The sequence below is a fragment of the Anser brachyrhynchus genome (assembly GCF_964034855.1).
Source record: "Anser brachyrhynchus genome assembly, chromosome: 4".
Classification (NCBI taxonomy): Eukaryota; Metazoa; Chordata; class Aves; order Anseriformes; family Anatidae; genus Anser; species Anser brachyrhynchus.
This window is the reverse complement of record NC_137698.1, coordinates 35,773,450-35,791,553: the sequence shown is the minus strand read 5'-3', so window position 1 is coordinate 35,791,553 and position 18,104 is coordinate 35,773,450. Positions and strand designations below refer to the sequence as shown.

The 18,104-nt window shown below is 39.2% G+C and overlaps 1 protein-coding gene across 1 annotated transcript in view; it reads right to left on the bottom strand.

Moving 5' to 3' along the window:
* Positions 1-1,224: 1,224 nt before the first annotated feature.
* TTC29 (tetratricopeptide repeat domain 29) overlaps positions 1,225-18,104 on the bottom strand; it is a 208,528-nt gene continuing 191,648 nt past the window's right edge. Inside the window, 4 exon segments of the mRNA XM_080588633.1 lie at positions 1,225-1,292; positions 5,270-5,349; positions 5,734-5,770; positions 5,772-5,797. Of these exon segments, the coding sequence (XP_080444759.1) occupies positions 1,227-1,292; positions 5,270-5,349; positions 5,734-5,770; positions 5,772-5,797 (209 nt within the window). The 3' untranslated portion in view covers positions 1,225-1,226.

Below are 18,104 nucleotides of genomic sequence, written 5' to 3'. Positions count from 1 at the left end.
CCAGAAAGCACACAGCAATGTCAGGGAGAGTGATTTCCCAGTACTCACGTGGAAAAGGAGAGTGTCCAATTTTCTGAACCAACCGATGCTGAGGAGCCGGGAGGCAGACAACTCTTATGAAAGAAAACTGGAGAAAATAACTTTAAACACCATGCTTCAGGGAGGGCTCTTTGAGGATGTTTTTGGAAGCACCACTGTGGTCAAGTCCAGATTCAAGACATCTCATTTGCAAACAGTGATCCTGTGACCAGGTGGAGCAATGTTTTCTGACACAGTTCAGGAAGACTGGGGAGCAACGCTGTGAGTGAGAGAACGGGTCACAGTGTAGGGGGCAGTAACCTTCCTGAGGTGCTATACCTCTGTATACAGATATGTGCTTCCCTAGTTGGAGACTACTCATGCCAGGTATGAAAGTTGGTGTTGGAAGCAGCTGCCCCCCAGAGACAAGGCTTACCTCTCTGTTTGGGGTAGGAGATCTCAGCTTGGAGCCGACTGGGAGCCAGGAGCTACTGCTGCTTTCAGACGCTCCTCCTCAGATGCACAAGCTCCCAGCCTCTGTGTCTTCCGTGTGCTACTGAAAATCTTCTTCACTGTTCTTCTGTCTACCCATACAGATGGCCAAACTACAGAGCTGATCGGGAGACTGGATAGCTGCTGGAACAACTTCAGACCTTTTTCTCCTGTCTCACTCTACAAAGAACCAAGTGGTTCTTCAGGCTCTGCACACCCTCAGCTCCCATAGACTGCAGGCAGGGCCCTTTCCGGCCCTTCGGATCTCACCTGGATTAGCTGTGATTGGAAGCTGCTCATCTCAAGGTTGTCTGCCTTTCATGTGGTAATAAAACAAACAGGTAACTTCATTGTTAATCTTGGTGAAACAAACCTAATTCAACAGGGAGAGGGACCAGGGGTTTCAGTTACTAAGTTGCTTTCTCACCCATAGAGATTAACTTCTGCCAGCCAGCATTGCAGCAAGCAGATATTAATCTGGCACTTACTTTCTCCGTCCTGCAGATGAGTTGGGACTCAACAACAGGCTTTCAATCAAAGACACACTTTGACCTTTTTCTCTTTCTTCTCCTCCGCCAAATCCAAATGATCTTGAGAGCTCATTTGACGAACAGCTATGTTAGACTTTTATGCTTTAACATGTAAAAGTAAACCTTAAATGTTTAGAAGGAGAAGTTTATTTCCTAAGGTTAAACTCCTGGCAACGTGCTTTACCTTCATAGCTGCTGGGCTTCTTTATGCTCAGGATCACTCTTCAGCAATATGCCTGTGCCAAAAGAAGACTCAGACATGGAAATATTCATTAACATGTTTATTTGTTTATCTTCAAAGACAGCACAAACATTTTATCTACCTGTAGGCATACATGTAGAAAATATGAAGATATTATAGAGAAATGATGTCAAACAAGACACAGTTTAAAAAAAAAAGTCATCATTCTCTTCTTTGTAGTTGTTGTCTTCAGAAACATCTCACAAAATCTCAAGACAAAATCCCTGATGTACACCATTTCTGAAGACTGTTGAGTTCTGACCTCGTGTAATAGCCAAGTGTCACATACCTACTTATGACTTTAACCTATTTCTTGCATTTTTACATGTATTATTGTTTCTTCCAGTTACAGCCTACTTTTTCCTAGCAGGAAACCAAAATGTGGCTTTAGTAATATCTACCATCAATCTTATTTATTCCATCTGTTTCTAGGTAATTATATATAGTGTGTTTCTTAGACTACATTTGGATGGTCTATTTAGAGATGATTGGATCCCTTCCAGAATAGCAATGACCTTTTTGTGACTCAAACATTAATTTTCCAAATGGCTTCACAGGTAAATGGTGAAATACCTTATACATCATCACAATTAACAAGATATACCTTATTAATGATTAGAAAACATGCTTTTCATAATTATAAACAGAATCCTTTCTGAGGTACAACCTTGCCCTCTACTAGGAATTGTTAATCAATACCATCAGATACATCTAACAGCGAAACCTTCTAAAATCCTATTCCAAAAGCAGTCTTAATTGTGAGGTCTCACATACCACAGGCAGACGCATTACTCAGATTTTAAAGACATCAATATTACCACTTCAGAACTATTCAGTCTGATCTGCTATAATGTGTTTGACAAGTCTCTGTTTTGAACCAGACAACTGGCATTACGGGCTACATTGATTTACCTGCTTTCTTAACTTCATTAAAGCCAACTATTCTATAATTTCTTAGTGCACAGAAAAGCCTGCAACTCGGTTCTACCTCTCTCATGAGTATTCTTTTCTGATCATAATGTTTTGAAGGAAAGGGAATTAGAGGCTTTTTAGAAAAATGTGGAGGAACGGTAGCAATGATAATGAACCCGGCAGAGCAGAAAAAAATTCTGTTCCATACGAGAAGCTCCTTAAAGAAATCATAGTCTCCCTCGCATAAAGAGAGGAAGAACCAAAGTTCCCTAATTGGAACTAATTGGAGCTCCGATCTCATTAGGATCTTAGGAGCAGGACTATGTCTGGCAAGAGATCACCAAAGACAAGCAACGTTGGAAGAAGCACTGGTAATTCAGTCAGTGGTGATCCTTCTGAAGCAGCGGTGTGTCACTAGCACAGCCAAGCAATGGCGAGAGCTGTGCTTTCAGCTGGAGCATGTGGGATGTTAGGACGAGGCCTGTCCGCTAGCCACGGAGCTCTGACTGTTTCTAACAGCTGAGAGGCTCAATCCAGGAAACCATCCAAATTATAATGTATGGAACTACACTCTGTCTAACCACCTTGCCCCATCGATTGGAAGTGGAAAGCACAGCCATTGTTTTTCCACTAAAAAAAAATCTGCAAGGAGCAGAACAATAGCTGCATGCTGCCAGCCAGACAGCTACTCGTCAGACAAATAGTTACTGGGATGGGAGGCAGGTACATTTAGCTCAATAAACAACATTTTATCCAGGAGCTTCCTGACTCTGAAGAACACAGCTTGTATTTGCATCATTACAGGATGATAAAAATCCCCGTATTTTTATTAAAAGCTTTGTGACTAACAAGTATTGTTAGGAAGTATGGGAGAGCTAATGCTCTAGAGGAAGAATTTGTGACCATTTCCTCACCAGCATACAGAAGTTACCACTTAGCAATGAGTTCAGATTTGCAAAGAATACTGATGATCATGGATGCTATTTAAAATAGATGCATAACAACTTTTGGGGCGCATACATATAATGTTTGGTTGTTGTAAAAATGTACATAAGGTTCAAAGGCCATATGAATTTAGAAACTTGCCCTTGAAAAAATGATAATCAGCTTTTCTAGAATGTCAGCTTGGTATACAGTATTTTTATACATTTTTCCCCAGTATGAATGATAAATTCACATATCCCATTCTTTTCAACAACTTTCTGATAAAAGAAATTACAAATATCTAAAACCAGCATCCTGTTAAAGAAGTCCTGCTATGTTTTATCAGGACTAGAAGAGTTTGCAGATTCATGTGATTTTCAGGTGTTATTTCCAGTTGCTGTGTTGTTTTTCTAGTATTTTTGGTCTTTCACATCAACAGCATTAAAATATGAGGGGTAAACTGTATACTGTTATTGTTTATATTTACTTCATGGTCCTGTTCCCCTTCCTTGTATTCATAAAATGTTTACCTTCTTTAACACTCAGTAAAATTGTATGCTTATGTATGTGCATAATTGTGCGTAGGAATATTCGTATAAAATTTTTCATCCTTCTAGAAACATTCTAAATTAAAATCGTTGTCATGAGCCTTGGGTTCAGAAAATTAGGACCTCTAACTAAAAGAACAAAAGTATTGCCACAGGTATTTGTTTACATTGTAAGCACACAGCATCTTCATCAAAAATAATCTAATAAGAGCTAGTTAATGATGTATTTTTCACCATGCCTTAACAGGGAGAAATCCTATTGTCACATGTCAACCAGTTACTCAAATTGCAACCCTGAAGAAAACCAGTGAATTGAGTTATTACTATAGCAAAAGCTATTGCTTGCTCAAAGACTGTCATAAAAACTGATTACAGGTCTAATGGACCTTGCTTCAAACTCTGACTCCGGAAACCTCCGTTTAAAGACAGGAAAGATCGATTATGGGGATTCATAAAGCTTTGTTTACGTAGCTCGAAAGAAAGATTTTCTAATATATGAAATGAAAAAAGCTTGCATGAATTTTCCTAAATAAAATCCAAAGGTTCCAAATCCTGCTTTGACATATATTTTGTGAGTCAATAACCACCATCTTCTGTCCTTTAACTGTTCTTGGGGCCAGCAGTGACAGTGGCTGGGAAATGCCCCCTGAGAATGGTGAAGACCACAGGAGTCAGACTGCTGCGGGTCATGGGTGGAACACACAGCCAAGAATGTCAGCACCTCAAAACAGGAGACAATTCTCCACACACCCTCTACAATCAGTGCTTCAGATTACTTACCAGAAAGAGTCTGAGCAGATTTTTACTTTTCCAGATTGTGTGAATGAACACAGGCTTTACTAAAAGGGAAATTTCATTTTCCGTGTCGAAAAGGTGACATACAGGTATTCTGCCTGATGCACTTTCATTGTTAAATATACTCATTTCAGCTGTGCCTATAGATTGATGTTTCACTTGAGACAGTCAATGGCGTTACAAATGCTTTGGTTGTACAGATTTTCAGCAGTTTCTTAAGTGTGCTCAACCAGATTTTAAAGAAACTTAGTTCTGTTTGGGTCTGACCTGCATTACAGACAAGATCAAAATTGCACCACAGTGGGCCACCCAGGCTGGATCTATTCTATTCCGGTCATTGTTGAGCCACAACTGTTAAGCACAGAAGCTAAAAATCACTGATAGTTCTAGATATAATGCATCAAGCTTGTAGGGTTTTTTTTGTTGTTGTTGTTGTTTGTTTATATGATTTTCCTGAATGGGGCAATAATTTGGGATTTAAAGCAAACATTCCAGACGTTTAGAAATTGATCTTCCAAGGTATTGAGCATCTTGGATTCATATTCACTTCAGCAGGCATAAAGGATGTTTGGTATCTTAATGGGAGGATCTCGACACTTTGGAAGACAATAAGCATTAGTGGCACAAACAACAGACATTCTGTTCTGTATTATCCTTTTCCTTTTGTATTTATTTCAATGACACTAGCTACTTTTCATAAAAAAAGATGAGGCCACCCTTCAGACAGACAAGAACTTAGAGCTCTCAGATATTTATACTGCACCACTGTGCACCCACTTAAATGACAGAATATCCACCAAAATCCTTACTTTGTTACATGAGTCTTCAAGGATCTTCCAGTTTTTATAATAGACATCTATGAGCTTCTCTGTAAGCAAGCAGGTGTTCTCTGTAATGAAAAATGTCAAATAACAAATACCAAACGTTGTAAGTTTATACTTGCTGATATCTACGTATTTTATGTTTGACTTCAGCATCTGGTTAATAGATTTGCTTCTGTCTCAAAGGCTTTTTTCTTTAAACTAAAAGCAGTTACAGGATCAAAGGCAATTAAATTCCAAACACAGGAAAAACAGTAAAAAATGTGAAGGAAGTTTAAATTTGTTCCTTTATGAACAAGAAAAATATTGTTATTTAGACAAAGTAAAACAGGTGATATACAATTACCTGTCAAAATCAGGTTAAATTTTGATACCAAATGACACTTTATGAAAATCATCATATTAGTAAAAAAAGAGTACAGATTAAGAGCAAATACTGTACCAGGAATTACCTAGAATTTGTGTCTCTGGAATAGGCTCACAGGGGCTTTGAATCACTTGTTTCTTTATCAAGCTCTGTTATTACAAAAACAAACAAAACAGTGCGTTAGTGCTTTGGACTTAGAGCATTGTTGTAAGACAGTAAAAAGTCACAAGAGAAGGAAATCCTAGACAATAGATACAACTTCATCTACCTAAAATACAACTTCAGATTACAGAACTGGCAGGGGCTTCTTAGTTCTCAAACAAGGTCTAGTTTTTCAGGATATGTCCAGGTGAGACCACTCTGGGAGCAACAAACAAGATGCATTTGAGAGATGAGGATGGCAAAGACAGCACTGAAAGATGGCACGGCCGTAGGAAGACTCTATTTAGGGGAACAAGTGAACAGTGCAGAAGGCAAGAGCAGAGTTAGGAGGTTGGATAAGTGAGGCTGCCGTCTCTGAGCAGCGTCCTCTTAATGGACATGGCCAAAATAGCAATGGCTCAAACTCCACGGTGTTTGTTAGCCACATGCTTCCTTTGCTCCTGTGGTCGGTGATACTCATCCTTGCTCCATTTTCACACCAAACTCCCACCTCCCAGCTGCACTTTCTGCTCTGCTCCCAGCGACCCCCCAGCAATACACCTCCCTCTGCCTGGTTACAACCACACCATCCCTGGGGGATTGTTTTCTCTTTTGGGAACTACTGACCCGCTCACGTTCTCAAATGAAGAAAGTGCACATATATCTAGTCCATCCCTGGCACATATTTGTCAAATCTATTCTCAAAGGCTTCTGATGAAGGCCATTTCACAACCTCCCTAATCTCTCTGTTCTGGTGCTTCACAGTCTTATAGCTCACTTTCTTCCCTAATACTTAGGATAAATACTTATTACAAATTAGGATGATTTTTTTTTATCGTCTACCTTTGATAGACATGAAGAATAAAGGAACACTGTCCTCTTTTATAACAGCTCTTCACAGCTTTAAGGACCATTTTCCTTCCTTTAATTTCCTCTTTTTAAGGATAAGCAAGTGCAGTCTCTTGAATATTTGAATGGAGATCATTTTTTCTGACCTCTGTGTCATCCTTGACTGGATTCTCCTTAATTTACCACTGCCTCTCTGCAGTGTGATGTCTAAAACTGGATGTCTTTCAGCCATGGCATCACCAATGGCGCTTGCATGGCATCCTGATTTAATTCACTGAAGCAGCTGAGAGCCTCATGCAGTTTGGCAGTGCTGCCATGGGGTCTGATCTATGTTGCCCCATCCCAGCTTTACACCAGCATAGCATTAATGCTCTTTCCAGTGGAACCTCAATGTTGAAAAAGTGGTGCAAGACCACTGGGTGCCTCAAACCCAACATGTGACTATGTACGTATAGTACCAGATGTACTTGCAAGGAAATACACTTGAAAGTGTCTCTGTGACAGAAACGTATCTTCTTTGACACATACAAAACCCAGTGGAGATGTGCATGACAGATGGGGAATTACAGCATAAATTGCTGTTCTCATGCACCTTTTGGCCTTTTGCCTTCACACTTGCACACCAAACTGTCACTGTCTGATTAACAGTTCTACCCTCCCAGCAAATATGAAGTGTATCAAGGGTAACTAACAGAACACTGAGCCATAGATGTTTTCTTGGTGGTTGTTTGGCCTGTGTTAATTGGGAACAATAAAAGCATCTCATATTCGTAAACCACCACAGATCACACCATCTAGCATCCTTCTGTCTCATTGTGTTGGGTAAAATGCAGCAATAAGCATTAATATGTATTAATAGTATGTAAATATAATTAATCATAATAGGATGTTCCTGACATATTATCACTGCTGCTGATGAAACATAATTAAAAATTGTCCAGTCAAATTTTCAGTGTAGAAAGAATTGGCATCTCTGTTGTTCTTGCTGTTTACATGAGTCTACGTAGAAATTGTTACACTTCTAAAAATCTCACTATTTCATTATGCTCCTATAGTAGAAGTCCAAGCAGAGCTGTTAGTCCTTTACACAATGTAGTTAGTGAGAAGTCATAGAAAAGAATGAAAGTTGCAGTTACAAAGACTGAAGCTACAATGATCACTGGCTTCAGAGAGGACAGGAATTTTAGGTACCATTCTATCAAAAGGTTATAAAGGAAATGTAACGGCCAACACCTGTGATCCCAAGATTGCATGCCCATGAGATGAGAAAGTATTCAAATCCAAGTTTGGCACTGTTCAGAGACACTTGGACTTTATTAAACTAGAACTCCACTGAAAAGCTCCATAAATTGATAAAGAAGCAAGGCTTGGGGAGCTGAAAATTCTTCTTCAAAAAAAAAAAAAAAAGGGCAATGATTTGAGCTGATGACAAGAAAAGTGAGAATGAGAGTAACATGCAGAAGGTGACCCAGAAACTGTTTTTCCCTGTGTTTGCCAATAAAGAATGAGGTAAGATACACTGAAAATAGCAGGTGAGGGGTTTGTAGACAAAGGAGAGGTTCTTCATGCACTGCCAACTCATCCTTGGAACTCCCTGCTGCAGCGTGCTGAGGATGCCCTGAATGTCTGTGCACTCAAGAAGAGACATGGCAAACAAACAGGAGAAAAGTCCGTGTCCTCTCCCACTTTTCCCTTATAGCTAACTTGCTAAGGTGGCATAAAACATTACAGCATAATGCACCAAAAGTCAGGACATGTTTTTAAATATATTTAGGTACATATGCAACCAACAACACATTTGCAGCTGCTGTTAATGTGAGTGAACTCTTACTATTTTGTACATGCAGGAGTAGTAATTTACGGCAGTGTTTTTATTATATCTGTTTTCCTTTTGTACAGTGAACCTCATGTATTTGGGCTCACTACTAGCCAATACTGTATTTTTGTCCTAAAAGAAAGAGAGAAAAATAAAATCTCACTGCATTCTTTACACCCTATCCATGATATGACAGGGTACGCTAGATTATCCTGCTAGTGTAATGCAAGTGATGAGCTACAATCTATTATTCTCATTTAAAAGCTACTTGCATTTTAAAGGTCATGCAGCTATTTTCAGTTGTATAGTCTGTAGTATGACGTAATGGGGTAGGAATAAAGATACAGCAGCAAATAATATGACTCAACAACACAGGCACGTCCCACACTTGTAGATTTTCCTACTTTTTTTCTGTCTTGATAAATTAAAATCGATGCAATGCTTTTTTAAAGAGCAGATTGAGCCTACATGTTTAGCCACGTATCCTGACTAGGTTCACTTGGAATGGAGGCAGTTGTACTTGGAGGTTTTATGAATATAAAGATTAATGAATTTGTACAATTTGGGCATGCAAAGCATTTTTATCAGGCATATTCCATTTAGCATAAGCAGTAAACCATATATAAGGGTTGTGTCAAAGTTTACTGAATAGGGCCCTTGGTAGCTAATGTAACATTTCTCCAACAAATCAAAGGTATTGTTCTATGCTCACATGAATATACAGTAGCCATTACCTTAAATTTAAAACTCACTGTGAGCAGCAAACACACTGTGGGGATATGAAGGCCATATTGTATCAGTGGAGTCTGCAGAGATTTTCTTCATATGGCTTTGCCTGGTTGAAATATATGTCGCAGTTGAAAGCTAAAGGGATTACTTTTGAATAGTCATCACAAAGGTTGATTATATTCGTATATCATTTAGCTGGACCCTGCAGGCTATTATTCCATTAGCTGTGCTGGCCCTGCACTGTCAAAAAGTTGATCATATAATGTAAAAAGGTTACATGCCTCTGTTAAGGTATGTGGAGTAACTTGAAACAGTAATCTTTTAAGAGCACTACGGCTTTGTACTTGAAGGTAGCTTGCATTTAAAATAAATATGTGCCAAATGGAATGGAACACATACCATGAACCTGCCTCTGCTTCCTGCTTTTCTTATTTTGAGTAGACCGTATGCAATTTGAGCAAGCTAATTGTGCCAGGTAAGATATTGACTACAGAGTATTTTTTCAACCTCAGATCTAAATAATGACACCCCAGAATTGGTGTGTCTTTAAGTGAAACGTTTACTGAAAGTACGTTTCTGGTGAAAGAGATTTGTTGGTTATGTTTGCTTTGCACATACAAACACACGCACATTTTCTTTCACTGCTTAATAAAATGGATCTTCAGATGGTTCCATTATGTGCATGCCTTAATATTATTTTATGCTAAAACATGGACAGCACATTAGATTGAAAGCATCTTACTCTTCCACGAGGCAGAGTAATCATGGACTATCCCCAGACAGCAAATGCTCCCATTGGGAAACAATGCAAACAACACAGGCTAATGAATCATGGTAGTTATTAATCACAGGCATTTGTAGGAGCCACACATAACAGATGAACTCTCTCGATGAGGAAGGTTAGAAGGTGGGACTGAGAAAAGGACAGATCATCCAATTGCATTTTAGAGCAAGTTTAGGGATGGTATTTGCTTCAATACAATTATGCCTACGCCTGCTTCAGTCTTTGTGAGCAGGCAGAAAGAGAGAAACAATTCAGTCAGCTCGGTTCACTTGGCTTTCAGATCCTTGTAGGACAATTTGGCAAAAATAAATAAAGGCACACATACAAGACCCTTAGGGCTTATGGCCTAGTTAGAAATGAGACAGTGCTTCTGTTATCAGACAAAGTTGTTTAATTCAGATTGTAAAAGCCACAGTTGGTTCTCTTTCCAATATACCATATATATTATTCAGGGCAATGAATGAATCTTTATGAGTACAAATGGGAGCCTTAAATGAACTACAGGAAGCACATCGAACAGGTAGGTTTCTCTGAATAAAGCCTTTACAGATGGGTAGGGTTATGAATGAGAAGCAGAATTTATTTTATAAGCTTGTAAAGAGTCCACTCAGACTATGGCACTGTAAGGAAAGAGCAGGGTTTTTATGGTTTGGATAAGAAAACTAAATGGGAATATGAGTTTCTCTCTGCTTAGCAGGTTTTGTCATCTGCTTGTTCATATTCAACAGTCCTCACACAACTTAACCTTCCTTTCTTTCACAGTTTGGACACATCAGATGTTTGTACAGTGATGGAAATCTCTTGATCTCACATTTTACAGTTCTATTCGTTATGGAAATTCTACACCAGTCTGTGACAATACAATTAGTAGCATCTTTTGCATAAGCCATATATCAAGTATCAACTTGAAATAACATCTCTGTCACGTTTGAGTGTAGGTCAACAACAAAAAGGCCAAAATGTGACAGTGTCTTTTGCCTGTCTGGAGGTTAGGGATATGCCACAAAACTTTTACACTGTTTTTTTTTTTTTGGCATGGAAAAATCAGATTTGAAAAACATTCACTAAGAAGGTCACTTCAAGAACCCTAAATAAAATAGCTACTAGTCTTTAGTTTATAGCTTTACCTTCATCAAATTTTACATGAAATCCAAACTATTGAAGTTTCAATAAAGCATCTCATCTTTGGTACGTTCCTACCCAAGTTTGGAAGAAATTAAGGGAAGATTGTTTCAGATTTAGTATCTCTAAGCTTTCTCAGTCTAAGGCACAATTTTGGAAGCTGGCTGAATGTCTGCCCAGCTGGTTAATCAAGGTTTCCACAGTGCAAAGGAGAATTCCCAGGTGGCGCAGAGAAGGCTTTCTTTTCTTTCACCCCCCACCCAGATGTAGAATAAAGATCACAGCTGGAACCTACATGCTCTCTCCTAAAAACAGGGTAAGCCCCAGGGGAACTTCCTGAGACAGCCAAGTTCTGAGCAAATGGGGGCTGCTCTGTCTCGGGGTAGATGCCAAACTGACCCTTGGCTACTCTGAGGAGCTGGTGAGGAGAGAACATACAAGCAGCATAAAAACACTTCCACTGCTTCCATCTCTGCTGAGAACTGTGAGCCACCACTGAAGATTGAGCCCAAAAGCTACCCAGAAATCCTTATGAAAAGAAATCCTTCTCTTGCTCACAGAACTGTTATTTCATATTCTTGAAGAACTTCTGCCAGCATTTTTGAAGATATTCCTACAGGCTTTTTACAAAAATGTGCATCTTAATGACATACGCAGAGACATTTTTAATACACTTCTTTAGAGTTATGAATGGAATCTAATCTCACTGGAAAGGGCAATGAAGCAGTAAGTGGACTGATGTTTTAGACAATATAATAACCATAACAGAAGCAGCAAATTCCTGCTCAATTTGTGTGCAGCATTACCATAGCTACGTTTACATTTTTTTTTTTTTTTTTAAAAAAGCAAGGTATAGCAGGTGCTCAGTAAATAAGCAAAATACGATAAACCACAGGTTTCAGACACAGCAGTGATTCTGAGACCACATCATGCCCAGGTCAGAACACTGAAGAACTCCCCCAGATCACCCCAATTCTTGTCCTGTCTTGTGTGTGAACCTACTTTATGTACTTACTATGTAATGATCTCGCACGGCTACACATAAAACCTTATGCCTTCTTCTCGACTCTTACAGACACACTGCATTAAGCCCGTTAAGTATTTGTTACAAAGGCCCAATTAAAAGCTGGAAGACAGGATTGCAGGACAGTTCAAACTATGCATTTTGTAAACACTGTCTTCTACCCATTGAGCAAAACATGCCACTGAACAGAAGATCTCAGCATTTAAATCACTGGTAGTGTGTGATATTTATTTCTGAATATGCAGCTTGATGTGCCTTCAAAGCATCTGGCTGTCAGAGAGTGCTTAGCACCCCTTTCTCTGAAATTCAGGTCCCTCAAAGGTGTCCCAAAGGGAGGTAAAGCTGGAAAGCAGATTACTTAAACACTTCCTCTTGCTTAATTATGTGCCATTAGCATACTGAGGATCAAATATAGTATCAGATTGCTCTGATTTGAAGTATCTGTGATTTTAGTTCTTTTTGCTTTTATCTCTGCATTTTGACATGAGTGCTGCATGCAATTTTGTTGAGAGTTTCTTGTTTTGCAGATCTCATTCTTTATGTTCTAGCTTGGCTCCGCTGTTTTCTGGCCTCTAAAGGCTTACCTACTCTTCTATAATTATATGTAAGAGCAGTTTTTCATGGCTGAGACTTCTTTATTTCAGCATCTCCAGTGACTACTCTGCCTGGTGGCTCACAAACTGTTTATCATCTGAGGCCTCTATACAACAGTGTTGTTTTTTTTTTTCCTGAGAAACTGTCTTCCAAGAGCTTAGCCAAAGGTATCTTCTGGGTACAGAAACTGAAGCCAGTGAAGCAGAGAAAATCCAACAGTGCATCTGCTACAAAAAAAGAGGATGCCAGGGAGATTTTTTCTCCTTATCTGACTTTAGCTTTACATCCTCTAACACATCTTAGGCATGAGTGCATCCTCTAAAGCTAAGGAGATGTAGGGGAAGCATCTGGAAGATTATGTTCTTTAAAAAGAAGATACAGAGTCCCTTACAGAAGTATCAATTTTCTTGTGAATGAGGTTTTCTGGGGAGAATAGCATTCTTTGCAGCAGCTCAAGTCTTCTTCTAAGACTGACACAAAGTGCTCATACTTCTCTCTTCCAAAAAAAAAAAAAAAAAGCCCCTCTACCTTCATATAATCAGATCCTCCCTCTCTCTCTCCTCCCCCTCCCAGGTACAGGCAGATCAGAAATCATGCAGTGTTTTAGAGCAGATCAATGAATTTAAGGGTGGAAATCACTTATATTTGAATCACTTTTCCAAGAAAGCTCCGTTATTGTGAAGATGCCCTCAGAAAGGGTGGTTGGTGCAGCAGCCACTAGTTGTGGAGGCCTTGACAGCTGCCCAGACTGATGGGTGTTGCTGGGAAGCTGAAGAGGAGGCAAGGACTCCCTCCCTTCTTTCTGCTCCAGCCCAAAGACTACTTTGACTCCTTGTCCAATTTTTGTGGAGGCATCCTTCAGGCTTTCTCCCATGCTGCCTATAAATATCCATCAAGCTACCCGATTACCTCCGTGCTCTCTTTTGCAAAGGGCTCAAATTATTTTGATAATATTCAAGCAACTGCTTACTCTGCTGCTGAACATCATCTCATTTTCTCCTACTGCTATTCGTTTCACAGTATTACGACTGCAGAATATCCAGCTCAAAGGAAGTCCAGCTACCAGCCAGGTCATGCACTACCACTGTAATACCAACAGGCAATAATGGCAGCAGCTGGAAGTTAAGGTCCAGGTCTGTGGAAGATGCTTGCATTCACATGTGACAACATGGGTATAACATTGCGTGAAATACTTCCCACAAAGTGTCCCATTGACACTTTGGAAGAAGTTTTTTTCTATCAGCTTTCTTTGTTGATTTTACCAACAGAGTGAGATCAGACCTAGTTCTTTTTATCACGAATTGGGAACAATACTTCTGTTGGTCAGAACAACACTGAGTTTTGGGTTTCTCCCTCTTCGTTTTGGATTTACAGACTTGTTCTTCCAGATAACTTGGGACAACTTGAAAGGCCACTACTTCTCCCCTCTTTACAGATGCGTAGAGAACTCCAGCTTTCAGACCAGTCATCCGGTTCTTTTGATGAGAAATAGATTCACATGAAAAAAAGATTACACTGAAAAATGGAAATGGATTTTCTGCTTTATTAGCAGTCAGCATAAGACTTGTGAGCTGCTTTGGAAAGTTATAGAACTACAGAGATTTTTAAGAACATATAAGTAGAAGCTAGGATTTAAAAATAAATGCCCTGGCTAGTCTGGGCCTGATCCTCAAGTGATACAATCCATGCAGCTTCGCTGAAGTCAGCATGGCTATGTCAGCTATGCCAAATTGTCTCAAAACAGGTCTTTCAAAAAATATTTGACTTCAGCGATTTTAAATTCACTTTGAATTATGCCATACTAATCACATTGTTTTGCAGAGCTTAGAACCATCCATCAGGCAAACTCATGTCCTCGTAATGTAAAAGATGTCACCCTGCCACTCCAGTCTTTGACTGAGTGATGAGGCCGGGATGTGAACTGATGAAGGATGCTGTCCTTCAGAGGCTCCACGCAGCTGCAGGGAGCAATGGGTTTCTAGGCATGGCAGAGGGAGAGCAGAGATGGGCGATCTGGCTTCTTCTGGACCTTTCCCCCCAGCACAAAGCAAAGGGATAAAAGGAAGCAGAGTTACTTCCCTGTTGCTGCTGTAGGTTAGGCTGTTAAGGGAAAGGTTTCCCTTACAGCCCAGTCCCTCACACAGACATCAGTGGAAGCTGGGGCAGACACCATTTCGGTTACAGCTGCTGCCAGCTTGAAGTGCCTTCCTAGGATGTGGTAAATCATGCAAGGTCACTAGCTCAGAAATAAGGAAGGATTTTTTCCCATGGAACAAGTCTGAGAGTGACTGACAGTTTTTTTTTTTTTTTTTTTACTTTGTAATTGTTCTCATAATGCAGGAAATCTATTTTAAAATTCACATAGATTTGATAATATCACTATTTCCTCAGCAAGTAAACACTGTGAATGTGGGACTTCAGATGATTTCAGCTATCTGAATTTACTACTGTCCTAGGGAACCCCTTGATTGTGCCATCATCCCCTTCATGGGAGAGAGTGAGAGTCTTCCAAATCAAAGCTGGATAAATTACAACCATTAGGTAGAAGAGTCTGAGTAATAGTAATTTGATAATTTAACACTAGAATGTACTCAGATTAACATCTGGTGCTTTGATAGGAGACCAGGTCTCCCCAGTAAGAAACAAACCTGCAGCTTTCCTCTTAAAATCCATGCTGGAATCAGTATGTTCTTATCAAATCATGCTCCAACCTCATCACAAAGCTCACAAGGTGTGATAGATAAAACGCTTATAAATTAGAATAATACACACCTGCTCGGTGGTTTAAGAGTCTTCATGCAAAGCCTTGTTCCAGCAGAAGGAATATTTCACAGGCACAAATCTTGAAAACTGCCCCTCTTCCAAAAGCAGAGCCCTAGTTTGATTCCGGTGTGCAAAAATATTTATTGGGCATAAAACTAAAAACTGTACCTTGGCTTCTTTGGGTTCTGTTTAGATTGTACCTGATAATATCATGAGCTAGCTGAGCAGATTATATGATATGATATGAATGAATAAAAATGTCAGCCTTTCACAGAGACTTTGTTTGAGATGAGCAGTGTTTTGTGGTGAACTCCACAGCCTGTGCTAGCATAGAGCCAGGTCAGCTCACTCAGCAACATGAACAACCATCTCCTTCACACGCACCTTCACCGATCCCCAACTCAGCGTGTACAAAGGAGCAAGGTGAGTCACATGGAAGCATCTTAGGCAGACAGCAGCGGGTTAGCAGTTTTGGAAAGGTTTTACTTGCCTGACTACAAATCTCTCTGGCGAACTGCTTGCTGTGGCTCTATTTAATTCTTAATCTTTGCTTCTTTGTTTAATTCCTAGCTGCTTTGGAGACCTGTTGTAACACAGCAGTTAAAAAAATATTCGCATGTACTGTTGGGCCTCCCCAAAGAGCACTAACTTGACACGTAGGCCATGACAGCTGGGCTTGGACTACTAAGAAATCTAATCCAGGGTTTCCATCATTTCAGTTGTTGCCTTTCTTTCATTACAGTTTGACTCAGCCCCTAATGGATTCAGCTTTATAAAATCAGAAAAGAGGAAAAGAAAGCAATTTATTCATGTTTCACTAGAGCTCACAGAAGACATGAAATCTCTCTAAAAATGCAAATTATTTTGTGCCACACAAGTGAGACTGGGCAGCTAAAGCTCTTAGAGGAAGGCTCTTTCCCAAGGCTAATGTTTTTATACCCCGTGATTGAATAAATCAATCCCTTTATTATCACATCTCTTTTTTTCTTGAGAAGAATGTAACCGAAGGTACCAAAGCACCCTTTTTAATTCTAACAAAATTGATTATGCGCGTTAATTTTGTTTTTAATCCCAGACATATCAAAATAAACACCATAAACATGTGTAGGAGAAATCAATCTCTCTTAAGCATCAAGTTGGTAAAAACAAGGATTTAGTAAGAATCCAAGATGTAAAAGACTAATGTACAAACTAAGCCCTTATTTATGTAATGTGCCTTTATACAAGCTCAATATAAACCTGAAAGAAACTGTTTCAGGAGAGCAGAAATGGTTTACTTGCACTGCATCAAAAATGACCCCATAAGACCTCCTTTACTGAGATAGCCCAGATATTTAATGTGAACATATGTTTTTAAAGGATTTCTTGTCTTATGTCCAGTCATTCGTGTTAATTCATGGGACAGCATACTGCAGATGTGCTCTTTTTTTTATGTTACATAAAGCAAAAATTACATTTAACAAGTGTAAGGTTGGTCATAAAAAATAAATAAAAATAGACTCTTAAAAGCTGGGAAATCACAAAGTGAGGCTATCAGTCATTCTTATTGAGAAGGGTGAGGACAATGTGAAATAAAACTTGCACATCTATGAACAGACATTCCTAAAATGCCAGCACTTGGCTGTTATTTCACATTCTTTATAGGTTGCCTTCATCAGTCCAATATTTCTTCCTTTCGGGGAAGCTGCAATGCACTTTTTCACGAGGTGCCCTTTTTAGTCACTGACTTCAAATTCATTAGTAATTAAATTAAAAATTTTAACCTATCTGCAAGTTTGTGTACTTGAAAGAATAGGAAATAAAGTCCATGTTAGTTTTGGTGTGTTCTGGTTAAGACCTCTAACTATTTATTTGTTTTAACAGAAGTATTCTTCATTAACATAATTGCAAACAAAACCTTTTCCAACGATTAGTTTTCTAATGATAATCCAAATCTATATATCCATCTGTGCACCTTGCTGGTACATATACCAATTGTACCAATGTTATCGGTATTTACTCTTTATGGTATTACTCCTTCCTGAGAGCAAAGGAAATAAGCAATACGTCTTCAAAAATGAATGCTCTCTTCTATTTTTGACTGACACAGAAGATACATATCCTGCATGCAACTTTTGTAGCCAAGTTTTATTCTCCACCAAACCTCTTCTTAAATTGGCGTAAGATGACATAGTCAAAAACTTACTAGAAGGGATTCCTAATTAGAAGCTACTCTTGGAGACTTGGCACAGTAGAAATTCAACCCAAGACATGAAACCAAAATGGCTTTTAAGGCAGTGAGGTTAGTTTTCCTTTTATTAGGCACACAGAGGACAAAGAGAAAAGTTGTTCCTTCAGACCTCTCATCACCATTTGACACTATCTAAAATTGCAGTCTCAACCTCAACAAGATAAATGAAGTCCACAATAACACATAAGTCATCAGTAAGACTTTAACAGTTGGAATCTTTCCCAAAATTTGTCACTTCTAGAGTGGCACAATCCCAGCACCAGCCCTGTTATTTGCAAGATTCCACAAGGATTAATTCTGCTCTTAATGTAATAAGTGTCTTTTGTAACACATGGGTATGAACACCAAGGGGAAGGATCAGATTAGACAGTAACAAATGCCAGTAATATGTGAGTGACTTGCAC